This window comes from Salmo trutta, chromosome 27 (assembly GCF_901001165.1).
Source record: "Salmo trutta chromosome 27, fSalTru1.1, whole genome shotgun sequence".
In the NCBI taxonomy this organism is placed as follows: domain Eukaryota; kingdom Metazoa; phylum Chordata; class Actinopteri; order Salmoniformes; family Salmonidae; genus Salmo; species Salmo trutta.
The window spans coordinates 14,387,060-14,406,782 of record NC_042983.1 but is presented as its reverse complement, the minus strand read 5'-3'; the positions used below and the strand labels follow the sequence as shown (position 1 = coordinate 14,406,782).

Below are 19,723 nucleotides of genomic sequence, written 5' to 3'. Positions count from 1 at the left end.
CCTCCTAGTCAGGTGTGGTATTTACACCATAGAAATACAGAGCAAATGCATCTATGTGACAGAGGCAGTTTTAATGGCCAGTTCAAGTACAAGAGTCCAAATGGAACATTAAAATGATTATTTAGCAGGTATTTGTCAAATCCATTTGTACCTCTGTCTCTCTGGAACTCGTCCTTGGAGACGCCGTCTGCGCAGCCGTCAAAGTACTTCTGTAGTGTGTCCACCTGTCTGCACAGGATGTCTCTGAATGTCTCCATCTCTGCCAGCTTCTCCCTCAGGCTGTGGCCCTTCTGGTCCAACACCACACACAAACAAACACAGGGGTTCACCGTTAAATGTGAAAATAATTAAACGATCATGCATTGGGAATGAATGGGAGGGCCGTCTACATCAGGGTTTCCTAATCCTGGTCCCAGTTCTTCAAAAATTGTCTGATCGGATTTCGGCAATTGTATCAGATTAAATGTTAGAACTGCGTTTTTCTAAACTGAAAAATGGAGATTCGGATCCTCCGGAAAGGGATTCAGTAATCCAATTTTACTTTTAAATCCAGATTAAATGTCGGGTAGTGATTAGGATAGTTTAGATGCCAAAAATATGGATGATCTTGATCCCACTGGAAGGGTGGATTCAGAAAGGTCAAAGGCTCTACAACCAAAAAATCTAACTAAGGTGAGGTTTAAAAAAACGTTCTTACAATTTAAAAACCAAAAGGTTCATTATGTTCAATTGACGGCAGTATAGGCATGTGATCAGTTGTTATATTGAGAAGTGTCAAATGAATGCATCCACTTACTTATAAGTGCAGGCTGTACTATTTGTAATTAAGGTAGTTTTATTCATGTAGTTTACTTGTCTCTGTTTCCCTATGACAGTGTAGAAGTCCTACCACAACCTGTCCAGTAGATTGCAAGGTGTGGGCGTATTCAAAGCGCAGGACAAAAAAAAAAACGTGATCTTGAGGTATCTGGATCAGAATGATTTTATCTGTTTATTTTTTATGATAAACTTGCTTAAACATTTTTTTTTTTTTTTTTTTTAAATAGCTAGATCGATCTGATCCGGGATAGCAAAAAAAGAGGATTACAGAATCCGGATCATTCTGATCTGATTAAACGTTTTGACAAACTGGGCCCAGGGGACCCAAAGGGGTGTACATTTTAGCTTTCCCCCCTAGCACTATACACCTGATCCTGCGCAAAAAGTAAAATGTGCCCCCCTTTGGGTCCCCAGGACCAGGATTAAGAAGCACTGGCCTAGATGGTTCCAGGGGCTGTAATTTCAAAACAACCGTGTTTGGGTGGTAGTTTACCTTGAAGGAGGAGGTGGAGGTGGCGGAGATGCCACTGGCAGCGGACGTGAGAGACAGCATGGAACCATGACGCCTCAGACTGGACTCTGAGCCATACCCCGACTCCACCTGGAGAAAGGGAGGGAGGGATAGGATAATACCTCAGATCAGTCTGCATAGTAATGAGAAACATCATACCCCCACCCAAAGAAACAGACATAGAGGGGAGTAAATCAAACCCAGAGAAACAGTATGTGTACAGAGACAAATAGGCCTATATGAAAGAAGGGGGAACAGGAACACTATGCCTAACCCATGTGACCCAATAGGTTTGGAGCAGGGTTTCCTTTAGGAAAATTAGGCGCCGGACAACGTGACCGGCAAGATTTTCATTTACCGGACAGTTCAGAAATTGACCAGACATCCATATGCATTCATTGGGTGTGTAACGCATTAGGGCGTCCACCTACGGTGCTCAAAATCACATTTAGATTATTGTAATTCATTTTAACAGAATAGAAATTAGCCTGGAAAGTTAGAATGATGTTCTTCTACCAACATGACTGATTTTAGTGAAGACCAAAACATTTCCTGTTGTGTCTTCATCCCTGCTATAAATCATAAATATAATTTAAAAAACATTTAGCCAAGAAGAACAACTCGCCTAAACAGTAATAAAACAATGTCAAAATATAATATTTGCAAACGACGTGTCCTATGGGCTATTTGTTTGAATGTTTTTATTAATAAATAAAACACAGCGGTTTTAAAAACTAGGCCGCTCTAGTTTAATTTAGCCTAGGCATGAACATTTTAAATTAGGTCTAATAAATCAAACACCGCTGTCTACGAACACCAGGGCCAGCAGGCAGGTCACGGCTAGAAGGGATACAGCTTGTCAAATTAACGGCAGATTTTACTTTTCGTAGCAGGTTTGGAGAACATACGCAGCAGGTTAGGAGAATTAACGTGGAAGGTTAGGAGAATTAGGTTAAGGTTAGGAAAAGGGTTAGGGTTAGCTAAAATGGCAAAAAAAAATGTTTTAAGTGTTTATTTATTTTTTTTTTTAAATCAACTTTTGGTATGTTAATTTGACAAAAGCTGGAATCCCTTCTACCCATGACCGGGTCAGCCCCGCCCCTCTCCAGCTGTGATTCAGCACTACAGCTGTGGAAAGAGGACACTCTAGCAGGCCACAAAATGAAGAAATTATTAAACTGATGTTGGACACGCAAATTCGATATGTAAAGAACATTTGTTAAGGCTGGTTCATTGAAAGAAAGCTTATTTTACAATGCTCCCTGTGAAACGACACCCACGCCATGCATTTATGAAATATAATCAAATTAGATCTCACTCTTTTTACAGTTCTACTGGACGATGTTAAATGTTATGTTTATTGTAATTTGAACTATGTTGGGGGTCGTGAATCGTGTCATGTGTGAGCTACGTGGCTTATTGATAACAACTCTAATTCCTGCTATAGGCAGTTGGCTGCCTAGTGATTGCAACACAAACTCTCCAATGTAAATAGTTGGCAACGATGTTTCGTTTCCAATTGACACTGAATAAGCTCAACTGAAATCAACCAATTAAGCATGGTACACATTACTCTACTCTAGTTGATCAATCCATTCCAAATCTTTATACTATACATGACACGGGCTGCATATGTTGATCTTGCCTAGGGCGGCAGCAGAATTGCTAGGACCGGGTCTGACAAAGACAACTTGCCTCTAATTTACTTGCGTTTGCGGCAGAGTGAGCAGCTGCTGGTGGGAAGTCAAAACTGTCCAACTCCTTGGAGAAGCTTGCGATGAGCATCAGCCTCCTTACTTTGTGCTCAAGGCGGCACAATCTGGAGGCCATCTGTTTTGGAGAAAGAAGCCCCTCTCGGCGGGCACACTGGAAATGGGGATAGGCCTAATCAACACAATCTTTGCCAAAGTTGCCGTGTCGGGTAAACACAGCTGAAGCCCCTTATGACAACCTCAAGTCTTCTACGTGAGGAAAAATAGAAAAACACTACACTAATTTCCAAGCAGCTTGAGGATTTATTAGCCTATGAAGTATATTTGTCTTTGAAGTTAGTTGGAGCACATTGACTGATATTTCAGTTGCAAAGGATATCTTATCTTCCAGACAATTTGGCCGGGAAAAATTGTACTTTAAAAAAAAAAATTAAAAAAATAGGCTTTTCATATTTATTCTCTTACATTTACCGGCTAATGGAAACCCTGGTTTGGAGGCCTATAGGAGGCTTTTCCAGGTGCATTGTATGCCTTGACGAGGAAGATATGACACACACCTCAAGTTTTTCCTGTTTGTACCACTTTCAACGGTCACCAACCAGTCGATCCGTTACACTAATCAACAGTCAGAATGCAACATGTTAACACCTGTCCTGACTGGAGACTAGAGCACAGTTCAGCTCGGTGGAGTGAGGAGCAGAATAATGGCACTTTCCTTCAACAGCACTTAATTCCTCTCTGCTGTGATGTTAAGTCCTCTTCTGCTCTGCTCCCAACCCCTTGTTTGTTTGTGAAAAGCACAAGGTCAGTCAGCCAGAGTAGAACACCCCATTAGCTATTTTAGGGGTTAATTGCCTTGCTCAAGGGCACAACGACAGGAGATGGTAACCTGCAGTACATGGGATCTGAAAGCAGCAGCCTTCCGCTTGCAACTTCATCTTCCGCTTGTTTGCATTTCTTGGCCCTGGACTTGAACCAGCAACCTTCTGGCTACTGGTTGGCCTCTCACTCATTACCAGCAGGTGTCACAAGAGCATGTAACAGCAGCGGACACATTCATCTGATGGAATCTACAGGAAGGTGACAGACAGGGGAGCAACATGTAGCCTGGCTGACGTGCAGACCCACATGATAAACAGTGAGGAGTCAGTTGCTTTTGCCAGACAAAGCAACGGCTACATAACAGAAGGGGGGAAAAAAATATCAAACTCAGGAAGTTGGTCTACAGGTGTTGGAGGCCGTTCCAGACATTACTATGAGCCGTCCTCCCCTCAGCAGCCTCCTGTGGAATGCACATCACCATGTTCACAGAGAAGTCCATCAATCTTATGAGGATGTCCTTTGATCGGAGTGAAATGGCGTACCATGACTGAATGAGAGTAAACAATAGGCCTAACTATTCAAAAGCACTAATCTCCATTTGTCCTTTATGTCCTATTCCACTATGCCCGAGTTTGGTCCAGGAAGTAGTAGCACGTTACAGGTATAATCCATAGAAAGGTCAGATAGTAACAGAAAGATGACAGACATGTCCATACCACTGGAACATTGGTTACATTATGGTGTATTATAGTTTTATACAGCATTAAAATTCACTTACAAACTAACTTCTACTGAGACAAAAACCCTGTGTAAAACAAACGCTAGGAGCTAGGCATTCAGTATTCCCTTATCCACATTTATCTATGATATTTACAATTAGCCTTATACAGCTCTACAAAAATGACAAAAAGCACAGACATAAGAAGGCCTTCTCTCAACAATAAACCCATTCAGTTTCAATACTAGTTTTACATCAACCACAGCCCTCCCCCTTTACACGATGACTATACACACAGGGACCAATGAGACAACGTGCTTGATAATGAGGAGTAGCATGCAGCAGGCTAGCATAGCATGCCAACACCAATTTACAGTCAGTCCTGGTGAATCATACAAGCTAGTAGCTGTGGCTAGCGCGCTAGCATGCTAACATCACAAACAGTAAGTGCATGTGAAGAAGGGAGGAGACCGTTTTGGATCTGAAGCAGCCATCATGCTGACAAAGCTCCATTGAAGTTATTGATTGATTTGCTGGCAGCATGCTATCCATCGTGCTAAAGGCAAGCCCACCATTCTGCCATTCCAGCAGCCAAAGCAGAACAGGACTCTTCTGCTGCAGTAGTCCTCCCGGCCGGCCGGCCTCATCATGGCCTCTGCCTGCTGCACCTTCCCACAACACTCCCACTCCACCCGAGTCCTGCTATTCCCACAACACTCCCACTCCACCCGAGTCCTGCTATTCCCACAACGCTCCCCCTCTTCCTGCTATTCCCAGGATGTAATCCAGTATTCCCAGACAGTGCCCTGCAGACAGGTCTCACTGTGGCACAGAGGAAGAGGAGGAAGAGATGAAGATGAGAAAAGCAGCAGCAGCTCACCTCATGGAGCAGGAACAAAGGAATAGGAGAGGGAGGAGGGAAGGCTCAAAGACCCGTTGTTCCTGAGGAGCAGCGGACTAAAAAGAGGAGCGAGTCGCTGGTTTCTCCTGCTTGATCAGCAGACAGGGAGAGAGGAGCGAGGCGCTGGTTTCTCCTGCTTGATCAGCAGACAGGGAGAGAGGAGCGAGGCGCTGGTTTCTCCTGCTTGATCAGCAGACAGAGAGAGAGGAGCGAGGCGCTGGTTTCTCCTGCTTGATCAGCAGACAGAGAGAGAGGAGCGAGGCGCTGGTTTCTCCTGCTTGATCAGCAGACAGAGAGAGAGGAGCGAGGCGCTGGTTTCTCCTGCTTGATCAGCAGACAGAGAGAGAGGAGCGAGGCGCTGGTTTCTCCTGCTTGATCAGCAGACAGAGAGAGAGCAGCGAGAGCAGAGAGACCAGTGCCCAGATTGTGTATCGGTGAAAGAGGAGCGGAATCGTTCAAACACACCAGGGTTTTCCATTAGCCGGCTTTTGGGCGTTAAAAACGCTTAAGTTGATAAATAAAAAATAAATAAAATAAAAAATAATTTAAAAAATGCTTTTTAGCCTATTTATTGATGGAAATACATTTGACTGGTCATGCTTATCGGTCTCTAGGTTAATTTGCATTATTTAGTGGAATGAAGTTGGCACGTGTACAGTATACTAGTTATGCATGTTATTTATCACACCCGTACAGCGCGGCAGCGTAGCCTAGTGGTCAGAGCGTTGGACTAGGAACCGAAAGGTTGCAAGATCGAATCCCCGAGCTGACAAGGTAAAAACTGTCGTTCTGCCCCTGAACAAGGCAGTTAACCCACCGTTCCTAGGCCGTCATTGAAAATAAGAATGTGTTCTTAACTGCCTTGCCTCGTTAAATAAAGGTTAAATAAAAAATGTAGCCTTTTGAGTGGAAAATCTGTCAGACAGCATCTCAAAACAGCAAATGCACAGGGAAGGGAGGGCTTCATCACCGCGTCACACGCCAATTTGCAATGAGCTGGAGGCAGTACGCATTTTGAAAACGTACTTAAAATAGTTTGAAACCTTTTTACTACATACATATTTTACTACATATTATAAAAGGCATGTCTTAACTTGCTTCAAAAGTAGCCAAGCCAAAAATCAGCCCGTAGGCACAATCCCAGTCATATTAGCAACCCATGCTAGTTGCTGCATATTACATCTCCCCTCTTTCTAAAACTATGATGGATATTTGCATCTCTGTCACACGAAACCATTCACAGGTGCGGTGCGCTTTCGACAAGATATTTTTCAGTTAACTGCATTAATGGAACGAACATTTGCATGTAGCCTACTGAAGCACAGCTCATTGCAGTTCTTCTAACGTTAACAAATAACATTTTAAGCTAAACGTTCTGATCTGTTGTATCAGACAGTTAATGTATCCTGGGACTACTGGTTGTATGAATCTGTGATCCATCATTCCACAACTGTCCCAGAAGCTGTTTGGAATAGGTCATTTCTTTGTTGACAAGCTGACCAATAGAATAAATCAACTATTCTACCATGGGGGAATAGTAGATTTACATTGGCGAGTGATTCTGCTGTTTGTTATTGGTCTTGTTGGCTGAGGAAAAGTCCACGGACAGTTATTGTAACATTCTCAAAGTGCACATCAGAATTCGGTAAGGACCACACGTCACTGCATCCTCAACTTGTATGTTCTGTTAATATGAATGACCATCATCTAAACGTGATTCCTGTCATTCTGAGCATCGTAGGTGGACAACCTAATAAGGTTACGCATTCAATGCATATGGGCCCGGTCAATTTCTCAAAATGTCTGATCAATTAAAAATGCTGCCGGTAAAATGTCCAGTGCCACATTTTCCTACCGCCCTGAAACACACTGCGTCTAAGGACAATCACACCACACACTGACATGAGAATCCTTCTCTTCCTGCTGCTTGCACCGCTGAACAGCATTCATCTATGCCGAAAGCAAGTGTGTGTGTTTGTGTGTGTCAAAAGCAGGTTGTTAGCAGGGCGGGGTGAGAACAGCAGCATCCACCTGGAGCTCAGTCTTCTCCCCTCCCCTCCCTCCCTCCCTCCAACTACAAGTCTCCTCCCCTCCCCTCCCTCCCTCCCTCCAACTACAAGTCTCCTCCCCTCCCCTCCCTCCCTCCAACTACAAGTCTTCTCCCCTCCCTCCCTCCCTCCAACTACAAGTCTTCTCCCCTCCCCTCCCTCCCTCCCTCCAACTACAAGTCTCCTCCCCTCCCCTCCCTCCCTCCCTCCAACTACAAGTCTCCTCCCCTCCCCTCCCTCCCTCCAACTACAAGTCTTCTCCCCTCCCCTCCCTCCCTCCCTCCAACTACAAGTCTCCTCCCCTCCCCTCCCTCCCTCCCTCCAACTACAAGTCTCCTCCCCTCCCCTCCCTCCCTCCAACTACAAGTCTTCTCCCCTCCCTCCCTCCCTCCAACTACAAGTCTCCTCCCCTCCCCTCCCTCCCTCCAACTACAAGTCTCCTCCCCTCCCCTCCCTCCCTCCCTCCAACTACAAGTCTCCTCCCCTCCCCTCCCTCCCTCCAACTACAAGTCTTCTCCCCTCCCTCCCTCCCTCCAACTACAAGTCTTCTCCCCTCCCCTCCCTCCCTCCAACTACAAGTCTTCTCCCCTCCCCTCCCTCCCTCCAACTACAAGTCTTCTCCCCTCCCCTCCCTCCCTCCAACTACAAGTCTTCTCCCCTCCCCTCCCTCCCTCCAACTACAAGTCTTCTCCCCTCCCCTCCCTCCCTCCAACTACAAGTCTTCTCCCCTCCCCTCCCTCCCTCCAACTACAAGTCTCCTCCCCTCCCCTCCCTCCAACTACAAGTCTTCTCCCCTCCCCTCCCTCCAATTACAAGTCTTCTCCCCTCCCTCCCCTCCCTCCCTCCAACTACAAGTCTTCTCCCCTCCCTCCCTCCCTCCCTCCAACTACAAGTCTTCTCCCCTCCCCTCCCTCCCTCCAACTACAAGTCTTCTCCCCTCCCTCCCTCCCTCCAACTACAAGTCTCCTCCCCTCCCCTCCCTCCCTCCCTCCCTCCAACTACAAGTCTCCTCCCCTCCCCTCCCTCCCTCCAACTACAAGTCTTCTCCCCTCCCTCCCTCCCTCCAACTACAAGTCTTCTCCCCTCCCCTCCCTCCCTCCAACTACAAGTCTTCTCCCCTCCCTCCCTCCCTCCCTCCCTCCCTCCAATTACAAGTCTTCTCCCCTCCCCTCCCTCCCTCCAACTACAAGTCTTCTCCCCTCCCCTCCCTCCCTCCAACTACAAGTCTTCTCCCCTCCCCTCCCTCCCTCCAACTACAAGTCTCCTCCCCTCCCCTCCCTCCAACTACAAGTCTTCTCCCTCCCCTCCCTCCAATTACAAGTCTTCTCCCCTCCCCTCCCTCCCTCCCTCCCTCCAACTACAAGTCTTCTCCCCTCCCTCCCTCCCTCCCTCCAACTACAAGTCTTCTCCCCTCCCCTCCCTCCCTCCAACTACAAGTCTTCTCCCCTCCCTCCCTCCCTCCAACTACAAGTCTTCTCCCCTCCCCTCCCTCCCTCCCTCCCTCCAACTACAAGTCTTCTCCCCTCCCCTCCCTCCCTCCCTCCAACTACAAGTCTTCTCCCCTCCCTCCCTCCCTCCCTCCAACTACAAGTCTTCTCCCCTCCCCTCCCTCCCTCCCTCCCTCCCTCCAACTACAAGTCTTCTCCCCTCCCCTCCCTCCCTCCCTCCCTCCAACTACAAGTCTTCTCCCCTCCCCTCCCTCCCTCCAACTACAAGTCTTCTCCCCTCCCCGTCCCTCCCTCCAACTACAAGTCTTCTCCCCTCCCCTCCCTCCCTCAAACTACAAGTCTTCTCCACCCCCCTCCCTCCCTCCAACTACAAGTCTTCTCCCCTCCCCTCCCTCCCTCCAACTACAAGTCTTCTCTCCTCCCCTCCCTCCCTCCAACTACAAGTCTTCTCCCCTCCCTCCCTCCAACTACAAGTCTTCTCCCCTCCCTCCAACTACAAGTCTTCTCCCCTCCCCTCCCTCCAACTACAAGTCTTCTCCCCTCCCCTCCCTCCCTCCAACTACAAGTCTTCTCCCCTCCCCTCCCTCCCTCCAACTACAAGTCTTCTCCCCTTCCCTCCCTCCAACTACAAGTCTTCTCCCCTTCCCTCCCTCCAACTACAAGTCTTCTCCCCTCCATCCAACTACAAGTCTTCTCCCCTCCCTCCAACTACAAGTCTTCTCCCCTCCCCTCCCTCCCTCCAACTACAAGTCTTCTCCCCTCCCTCCCTCCCTCCAACTACAAGTCTTCTCCCCTCCCCTCCCTCCCTCCAACTACAAGTCTTCTCCCCTCCCCTCCCTCCCTCCCTCCAACTACAAGTCTTCTCCCCTCCCTCCCTCCCTCCAACTACAAGTCTTCTCCCCTCCCTCCCTCCCTCCCTCCCTCCCTCCAACTACAAGTCTTCTCCCCTCCCCGTCCCTCCCTCCAACTACAAGTCTTCTCCCCTCCCCTCCCTCCCTCCAACTACAAGTCTTCTCCACCCCCCTCCCTCCCTCCAACTACAAGTCTTCTCCCCTCCCCTCCCTCCCTCCAACTACAAGTCTTCTCTCCTCCCCTCCCTCCCTCCAACTACAAGTCTTCTCCCCTCCCTCCCTCCAACTACAAGTCTTCTCCCCTCCCTCCCTCCAACTACAAGTCTTCTCCCCTCCCTCCAACTACAAGTCTTCTCCCCTCCCCTCCCTCCCTCCAACTACAAGTCTTCTCCCCTCCCTCCCTCCAACTACAAGTCTTCTCCCCTCCCCTCCCTCCCTCCAACTACAAGTCTTCTCCCCTTCCCTCCCTCCAACTACAAGTCTTCTCCCCTTCCCTCCCTCCAACTACAAGTCTTCTCCCCTCCCTCCAACTACAAGTCTTCTCCCCTCCCCTCCCTCCCTCCAACTACAAGTCTTCTCCCCTTCCCTCCCTCCCTCCAACTACAAGTCTTCTCCCCTCCCCTCCCTCCCTCCAACTACAAGTCTTCTCCCCTCCCCTCCCTCCCTCCAACTACAAGTCTTCTCCCCTCCCCTCCCTCCCTCCAACTACAAGTCTTCTCCCCTTCCCTCCCTCCCTCCAACTACAAGTCTTCTCCCCTTCCCTCCCTCCCTCCAACTACAAGTCTTCTCCCCTCCCTCCCTCCCTCCAACTATAAGTCTTCTCCCCTTCCCTCCCTCCAACTACAAGTCTTCTCCCCTTCCCTCCCTCCAACTACAAGTCTTCTCCCCTTCCCTCCCTCCAACTACAAGTCTTCTCCCCTTCCCTCCCTCCAACTACAAGTCTTCTCCCCTTCCCTCCCTCCAACTACAAGTCTTCTCCCCTTCCCTCCCTCCAACTACAAGTCTTCTCCCCTCCCTCCCCTCCCTCCCTCCCTCCCTCCAACTATAAGTCTTCTCCCCTTCCCTCCCTCCAACTACAAGTCTTCTCCCCTTCCCTCCCTCCAACTACAAGTCTTCTCCCCTTTCCTCCCTCCAACTACAAGTCTTCTCCCCTTCCCTCCCTCCAACTACAAGTCTTCTCCCCTCCCTCCCTCCCTCCAACTATAAGTCTTCTCCCCTTCCCTCCCTCCCTCCAACTACAAGTCTTCTCCCCTTCCCTCCCTCCCTCCAACTACAAGTCTTCTCCCCTTCCCTCCCTCCCTCCAACTACAAGTCTTCTCCCCTTCCCTCCCTCCAACTACAAGTCTTCTCCCCTTCCCTCCCTCCCTCCAACTACAAGTCTTCTCCCCTTCCCTCCCTCCCTCCAACTACAAGTCTTCTCCCCTTTCCTCCCTCCAACTACAAGTCTTCTCCCCTTCCCTCCCTCCAACTACAAGTCTTCTCCCCTTTCCTCCCTCCAACTACAAGTCTTCTCCCCTTCCCTCCCTCCAACTACAAGTCTTCTCCCCTCCCTCCCTCCCTCCAACTATAAGTCTTCTCCCCTTCCCTCCCTCCCTCAAACTACAAGTCTTCTCTCCTTCCCTCCCTCCCTCCAACTACAAGTCTTCTTCCCTTCCCTCCCTCCCTCCAACTACAAGTCTTCTCCCCTTCCCTCCCTCCAACTACAAGTCTTCTCCCCTTCCCTCCTCCAACTACAAGTCTTCTCCCCTTCCCTCCCTCCAACTACAAGTCTTCTCCCCTCCCTCCCTCCCTCCAATTACAAGTCTTCTCCCCTCCCCTCCCTCCCTCCAACTACAAGTCTTCTCCCCTCCCCTCCCTCCCTCCAACTACAAGTCTTCTCCCCTCCCCTCCCTCCCTCCAACTACAAGTCTCCTCCCCTCCCCTCCCTCCAACTACAAGTCTTCTCCCCTCCCCTCCCTCCAATTACAAGTCTTCTCCCCTCCCCTCCCTCCCTCCCTCCCTCCCTCCAACTACAAGTCTTCTCCCCTCCCTCCCTCCCTCCCTCCAACTACAAGTCTTCTCCCTCCCCTCCCTCCCTCCAACTACAAGTCTTCTCCCCTCCCTCCCTCCCTCCAACTACAAGTCTTCTCCCCTCCCCTCCCTCCCTCCCTCCAACTACAAGTCTTCTCCCCTCCCCTCCCTCCCTCCAACTACAAGTCTTCTCCCCTCCCTCCCTCCCTCCCTCCAACTACAAGTCTTCTCCCCTCCCCTCCCTCCCTCCCTCCCTCCCTCCAACTACAAGTCTTCTCCCCTCCCTCCCTCCCTCCAACTACAAGTTTTCTCCCCTCCCCTCCCTCCCTCCAACTACAAGTCTTCTCCCCTCCCCGTCCCTCCCTCCAACTACAAGTCTTCTCCCCTCCCCTCCCTCCCTCAAACTACAAGTCTTCTCCACCCCCCTCCCTCCCTCCAACTACAAGTCTTCTCCCCTCCCCTCCCTCCCTCCAACTACAAGTCTTCTCCCCTCCCTCCCTCCAACTACAAGTCTTCTCCCTCCCTCCCTCCAACTACAAGTCTTCTCCCCTCCCTCCAACTACAAGTCTTCTCCCCTCCCCTCCCTCCCACTACAAGTCTTCTCCCCTCCCCTCCCTCCCACTACAAGTCTTCTCCCCTCCCCTCCCTCCAACTACAAGTCTTCTCCCCTCCCCTCCCTCCCTCCAACTACAAGTCTTCTCCCCTCCCTCCAACTACAAGTCTTCTCCCCTTCCCTCCCTCCAACTACAAGTCTTCTCCCCTTCCCTCCCTCCAACTACAAGTCTTCTCCCCTTCCCTCCCTCCAACTACAAGTCTTCTCCCCTTCCCTCCCTCCAACTACAAGTCTTCTCCCCTCCCCTCCCTCCCCTCCAACTACAAGTCTTCTCCCCTCCCTCCCTCCAACTACAAGTCTTCTCCCCTCCCCTCCCTCCCTCCCTCCAACTACAAGTCTTCTCCCCTCCCCTCCCTCCCTCCCTCCAACTACAAGTCTTCTCCCCTCCCTCCCTCCCTCCAACTACAAGTCTTCTCCCCTCCCTCCCTCCCTCCCTCCCTCCCTCCAACTACAAGTCTTCTCCCCTCCCCGTCCCTCCCTCCAACTACAAGTCTTCTCCCCTCCCTCCCTCCAACTACAAGTCTTCTCCACCCCCCTCCCTCCCTCCAACTACAAGTCTTCTCCCCTCCCCTCCCTCCCCTCCAACTACAAGTCTTCTCCCCCTCCCTCCCTCCCTCCAACTACAAGTCTTCTCCCCTTCCCTCCCTCCAACTACAAGTCTTCTCCCCTTCCCTCCCTCCAACTACAAGTCTTCTCCCCTCCCCTCCCTCCCTCCAACTACAAGTCTTCTCCCCTTCCCTCCCTCCCTCCAACTACAAGTCTTCTCCCCTCCCCTCCCTCCCTCCAACTACAAGTCTTCTCCCCTCCCTCCAACTACAAGTCTTCTCCCCTCCCCTCCCTCCCTCCAACTACAAGTCTTCTCCCCTTCCCTCCCTCCCTCCAACTACAAGTCTTCTCCCCTCCCCTCCCTCCCTCCAACTACAAGTCTTCTCCCCTCCCCTCCCTCCCTCCAACTACAAGTCTTCTCCCCTTCCCTCCCTCCCTCCAACTACAAGTCTTCTCCCCTCCCTCCCTCCCTCCAACTATAAGTCTTCTCCCCTCCCTCCCTCCCTCCAACTACAAGTCTTCTCCCCTTCCCTCCCTCCAACTATAAGTCTTCTCCCCTTCCCTCCCTCCAACTACAAGTCTTCTCCCCTTTCCTCCCTCCAACTACAAGTCTTCTCCCCTTCCCTCCCTCCAACTACAAGTCTTCTCCCCTTCCTCCCTCCAACTACAAGTCTTCTCCCCTTTCCTCCCTCCAACTACAAGTCTTCTCCCTTCCCTCCTCCAACTACAAGTCTTCTTCCCTCCCTCCCTCCCTCCAACTATAAGTCTTCTCCCCCTTCCCTCCCTCCAAACTACAAGTCTTCTCCCCTTCCCTCCCTCCAACTACAAGTTCTTCTCCCCTTTCCTCCCTCCAACTACAAGTCTTCTCCCCTTTCCTCCCTCCAACTACAAGTCCTTCTCCCCTTCCCTCCTCCAAACTACAAGTCTTCCCCCGTTCCTCCCTCCAAACTACAAGTCATTCTCCCCTTTCCTCCCTCCAACTAAGTCTTCTCCCCTTCCTCCCTCCAACTACAAGTCTTCTCCCCCTCTCCCTCCCTCCAACTACAAGTCTTCTCCCCTCCCTCCCTCCCTCCAACTCATAAGTCTTCTCCCCCTTCCCTCCCTCCCCTCCAACTACAAGTACTTCTCCCCTTCCCTCCCTCCCTCCAACTACAAGTCTTCTCCCCTTCCCTCCCTCCCTCCAACTACAAGTCTTCTCCCCTTCCCTCCCTCCCTCCAACTACAAGTCTTCTCCCCTTCCCTCCCTCCAACTACAAGTCTTCTCCCCTTCCCTCCCTCCAACTACAAGTCTTCTCCCCTCCCTCCCTCCCTCCAACTATAAGTCTTCTCCCCTTCCCTCCCTCCAACTACAAGTCTTCTCCCCTTCCCTCCCTCCAACTACAAGTCTTCTCCCCTTCCCTCCCTCCCTCCAACTACAAGTCTTCTCCCCTTTCCTCCCTCCAACTACAAGTCTTCTCCCCTTCCCTCCCTCCAACTACAAGTCTTCTCCCCTTTCCTCCCTCCAACTACAAGTCTTCTCCCCTTCCCTCCCTCCAACTACAAGTCTTCTCCCCTCCCTCCCTCCCTCCAACTATAAGTCTTCTCCCCTTCCCTCCCTCCCTCCAACTACAAGTCTTCTCCCCTTCCCTCCCTCCCTCCAACTACAAGTCTTCTCCCCTTCCCTCCCTCCCTCCAACTACAAGTCTTCTCCCCTTCCCTCCCTCCAACTACAAGTCTTCTCCCCTTCCCTCCCTCCAACTACAAGTCTTCTCCCCTTCCCTCCCTCCAACTACAAGTCTTCTCCCCTTCCCTCCCTCCAACTACAAGTCTTCTCCCCTTCCCTCTGTCTTTCTCCTTCCTTCCAGTCTGCTTGTTATGCTTCCTCTGGGGCAGGACTGTGCAAACAACCAGTCTAGAGGGGTGTTGAGTCTCCCCACCCTTTCCACCCCCTATCCAGGGCCTGCAAATGGAATAGTCCTGTCTGAGCCTAGTAGTGCTTTCACTAAGTGTAGTGTTGACTACGTTGTGTGTGTGGTACCTCTTGATATCTGCGATTGTGTCGGATGGCTGACTACAACACATGCATTATTCATCAAGAGCTGCAATTCAGAGTAGTAAAACACCTGTCCAGGAACACACAGCTTTACTGCTACGCAAATGAGGGGTCCTTGGTGTTGTTGGTCACTACGGACTTTTCAAAGCTGACAACACTTGTTCTTCCCAGAACGCAAATGAAAAGTGCTTCAAAAAACAAACTCGTCGACCAAATGGAAAGATGCGACCAGAAGAGTTGAACGATGTCCATGTTAACAACTAAGAAAGGGTATAGGCCCTAGAAGTACAGTCAAATGAATGACTCAACCCAACTCTTCTGTTGAAGTACTGCGGTGTAATACAACATGACTCACAGGGACAATGACTGTAGGTCATTTAGTTAGTCGTCATCACAAATGACTCGTGTCACCACTTCCAAGGCGCTCCCGCAAAGCAAACACCTCGTATTAGCCCCCACCCGCCGGAGACGCTGACACAGCGCAACATCCCTTTTCAAATGGCCGTCTAGTCTCTTCTGCTTCAATATATTACTAATCTTCTGTGTCCGTGGGGTGATGTAGAGTGCAGCATAAACTACACCCAGGAGCTGTCTGAAATCTGGATCAATATCGCCACACTGAACCATCACCACACACACCACAAGAGAGTCAAGCGTCCATGGAAGTCCACATGCAAGTCCCTGTTAGGTCAGTAGGTGGCAGTGCAAACACATGTCCACTCCTGCAGTGGGTATGGCTGAGACTGGGCATTTAAACCTCTTGCGCTTCACTGAGCAGAGCAGAGAAGTTGTGAAGGAAGTGAGTTTGTGTTTATACAGGACCTCCCGCCCTCACCTACCGTCAATCAATCACGTCCATGCGAAACTATACAGAGCTATACGGAGCCCTCTGAATTGTTCCAACGTTTGGGAGGCGCGCGGTTGCGCGCGATGCGTTACGGAGCTCAATTTGGCCTCTGCACGCCTCCGGAGGCTCAGCAATTGCGTCACACCCTCCATACTCCGACCACATTTTCGGATCAAGCAAGTCAGTTAAGAACAAATTCTTATTTACAATGACGGCCTACCCCGCCAAACCCTAATGACGCTGGGCCAATTGTGTGCCGCCCTGTGGGACTCCTGATCACGGCCGGCTGCAATACAGCCTGGATTCGAACCAGGGTGTCTGTAGTGACACCTCCAGCACTGAGATGCAGTGCCTCAGACCGCTGCTCCACTCAGGTACCTAAATTGGCTTCACTTCACAGTGGAGAGACGTGTTACTGCTACTTCGCTGTCTGCACCAACCTGAGGTCTCTGCTCCTTCCTGAGACTTCAAGAGAAACTCCTTAAACAGACCGAAAGGTAGATAGATACAAGGTCAAGGACTAGATTGAATTGAATGGATTCTTGGTAGCCTACGGTTGAAGTTGTGATTCTTTCAATTTGGCCATGTGTAGGGCACTGCTGAACTGGACCCCATACTGTCCTATCCTGTCCTAACCAGGAGAGATCCCTTCACACAGACAGTGTTGAATGTGTCAGCCTGTGGAGTGTCTGGTCTCTGCCCATATGCAGCACATGTTAGTGGTAGGACAGTTTGTCAGCAATGGGACTCACCCCATCAGTGTGTGAACAGCACCCCCCCCCTTTGGCCACTCCCAAGATTCCCAGCATTCACCGGATGATGGGATGTGACCACCCCACATTTCCTGACTCCACTCCCTCACAGAAATACCAGGCCCTTCTCTTGTTCTGTTCTAAAACCAACCCCTAGGCTAGTACATTCTACCCCCAGTACCAGTCAACCCCACTTATTGTGTAGATATGAAAGTATTGGACAAGTAAACAGCGAAAAAAATCAGGCCGGAGCGACAAAGACCGTATAGACGCTACGGTGTGTTACCATCTAACCTGCTCAGATCAACAGGAAGTAGTGGCGTTTCAAACAGAACGTCTGCCCACCGCCACCTCACTGATGGATACCAGAGCTACACTCCCTAGACATGTCAGCGGAGGTCAGCCCCAGCCCATGCCAAGGGGAATACCTCGGTTCCATCTAAGGAGAGATCCTTTAGTCTTACCTTGTGTAATTCGATGGAGTCAATCCATCTGAGCCGGTGCTTTGGGTCCTCTGCCCGTAGGTACCACACACTGTCGTTCACACTGATGTCAATACGACACTCATCAAACTCATGGGGCTGCAGAGAGAGACAGACAGACAGAGGGAGAGGAGACACATGAGTGACAATACTTACACTAGGAGACATCAAACCCTACAGCAGAAATGAGTGAAAAGTGAAGTGTGTCTACCATTACCAGTTTAAAAAAACAAGTGGTCAATAGCATGTCAAACCATATGTTCCCTCTTTCAGATTAGTCAAAAACAGCCAACAATAGACTTTATTATTATGCCTGTGACTGAGTTGCTGTCCTGGGAATGTTCCAAATCACCATGTCGGATGAATGAGGAATGTGGTTCTGACACATATGGATTCCATATAGAGAATGTTCTAGAACTCAATAAAAAGGGCTGTAATTACAACCTGATGTCTAATGTCTCCTGCATTCCTCACGGAACCAGGGTTCTCTCATCCCTGTCCTCCTCCCCGATCCCCAGCCCACCCCTGTCCTCCTCCCCGATCCCCAGCCCACCCCTGTCCTCCTCCCCGATCCCCAGCCCACCCCTGGCCAGCTCCAAGCACATGCACCAGGAAGTCCATAGCTTTCTTTGGGATAGGGTCCATTCTCTGTTTTCTAAATTACAGCTCCTCCAATAGAAATGGCTCGCTGATGTTGCCCTTGTTTAAATCAACTTGACTAATTAAGCTCCCCGTTTTATTTTCTGTAACCTTTGTCGACTAACTGCAGTGCCCCCATACCACATTCTCTAGAACACACATGTAATTCCCACAATTTAACAACATTGCATTTAGCTTTTTAAATCATAACACTAAATCGATCCCCATATGTTTCATTTCATGAGTGAAGCTGAACTTGGAGGGCTGCTGGTTTCTCTTTCCCCTCCTGTACCAGTGCTGGTAGAAGTACATAAGCACAGATCTGTAATCAGATTGCCCGTCCCCCAAACAAGATCTTCCCCATTGGAGGAAATAAGACAAATCTGACACTAGATCAGTGTCTATGGGGAAACACTCTTTTGACTCATTACATATGCTGCTGTTACTGTTTATTATCTATCCTGTTTCCATGTCACTTTATCCCTACCTATTTATTTTATCTTTATTTAACTAGGCAAGTCAGTGAAGAACAAATTCTTGTTTTCAATGTCGGCCTAGAAACAGTGGGTTAACGGCCTTGGTCAGAACGACAGATTTTTACCTTGTCAGCTCGGGGATTCGATCTTGCAACCTTTCGGTTCCTAGTCTAACGCTCTAACCACTAGGCTACCTGCATGTACATATCTACCTCAATTACCTCGAACCCCTGCACATCGACTCAGTACCCTGTGTATATAGCCAAGTTATCAGTATTCATTGTGTATTTATTCCTTGCGTTTTTATTTATATTTTTCTCTCTGCATTGTAGTGCTGAGCGATTAACCGAAAAGTTGGTTCTTTTTCGTTTTTTTAAACTGACCAACGTAGGTTCAATTATTTGATTTCCATTTTGTACATTTTTTTTCTGTGAGCTCCATGCTCAGTTTCTGTAGAGATAAATCAGATCAAGTCCGAACTGTGCAATGTAGTAGTTTCCAACAGGCAAATATTCTACATAGTTAATTACCACATTTTCTGCGCTAAACTACAATGACCATAATCCATTGTTCGCCCGCTTACTAGTCTGGAGTAGACACAGACCTCGTTGACGCAGAGAGAGAATGTGCGAGAGGGATAGAAATAAGTTGCTTTGCGAGGTCTCTCTACCTGAAAATACATGATCTAAAGACAACGTGATTGATAGTTGGTATTCAGCAGTCATAAAAAGTAGGCTGTATTTACTTTGAAGAAAGCACAGACCGCAGCTCTATAGAAATGACTTGGAATAAACTAATAAAGTCATCGAAATAAACAAATAGAATTTAGACAACTGAAATATTTGATGAAAGTAATGTGAATAAATTACAGTTAATAAGTGATAGGCATTAATAGGCCTGAACTACAATCATGACTTTTATTCATTGTTTAATTCTGTGTTGTTACAGCATTCAGCCCACATAATGCATTTATAATGTCTCTTTCCCCCGAAATCAAAAACAGTGATTCTTTTTTAATAAACAAACCGAAAACGACCTCAAAAAGCACTAAATCGATCAGCACTACTTTATTGTTGGGGAGGGCCCCGTAAGTAAACATTTCCCTGTTAGTCTACACCTGTTGTTTATGAAGCATGTGACAAATATCCATTTTATTTGACTTCTCCACCCTACTCCTATCTAGCATTCCTTTAAGAACTCTTATCTGTGTGACTCATAGGAAGCATTAAGTCCACTGGCACAAGGCTGTATCAGACACGGCCCATAAAGCCTGGCCGTCTCTCCTTTAAAAGTGTTCCTTTCCCCCAGCAGCACAGTGTGCTGCTATCCATTTCTCTGTGAGTGTGTATGTGTGTTTGTGCGTGTGTGTGTGTGTGTGTGTGTGTGGAGAGATCTGATTTAGAACACTGCATCCAACGCTACAGTTGCTACGCTTGCTGGTTCTTAGGTTTTGAAAACGTTGTTAGTATTGTTGACATGATCAATAGTAGTTTATA

At 49.2% G+C, this 19,723-nt stretch overlaps 1 protein-coding gene across 5 annotated transcripts in view; it reads right to left on the bottom strand.

Annotated features, from left to right (window-relative positions):
• LOC115164380 (collagen type IV alpha-3-binding protein) overlaps window positions 1-19,723 on the bottom strand; it is a 41,671-nt gene that overhangs the window by 10,936 nt on the left and 11,012 nt on the right. For 4 of the 5 annotated variants that reach the window (XM_029716800.1, XM_029716802.1, XM_029716799.1 and 1 more), the window contains exons 3-5: window positions 17,095-17,211; window positions 1,313-1,420; window positions 152-290 (exon numbers count right to left, since the gene is read on the bottom strand). In XM_029716800.1, coding sequence (XP_029572660.1) covers window positions 152-290; window positions 1,313-1,420; window positions 17,095-17,211 — 364 coding nt within the window. The remainder of the gene's footprint in view (window positions 1-151; window positions 291-1,312; window positions 1,421-17,094; window positions 17,212-19,723) is intronic. The other variant, XM_029716801.1, reaches the window with a different exon arrangement.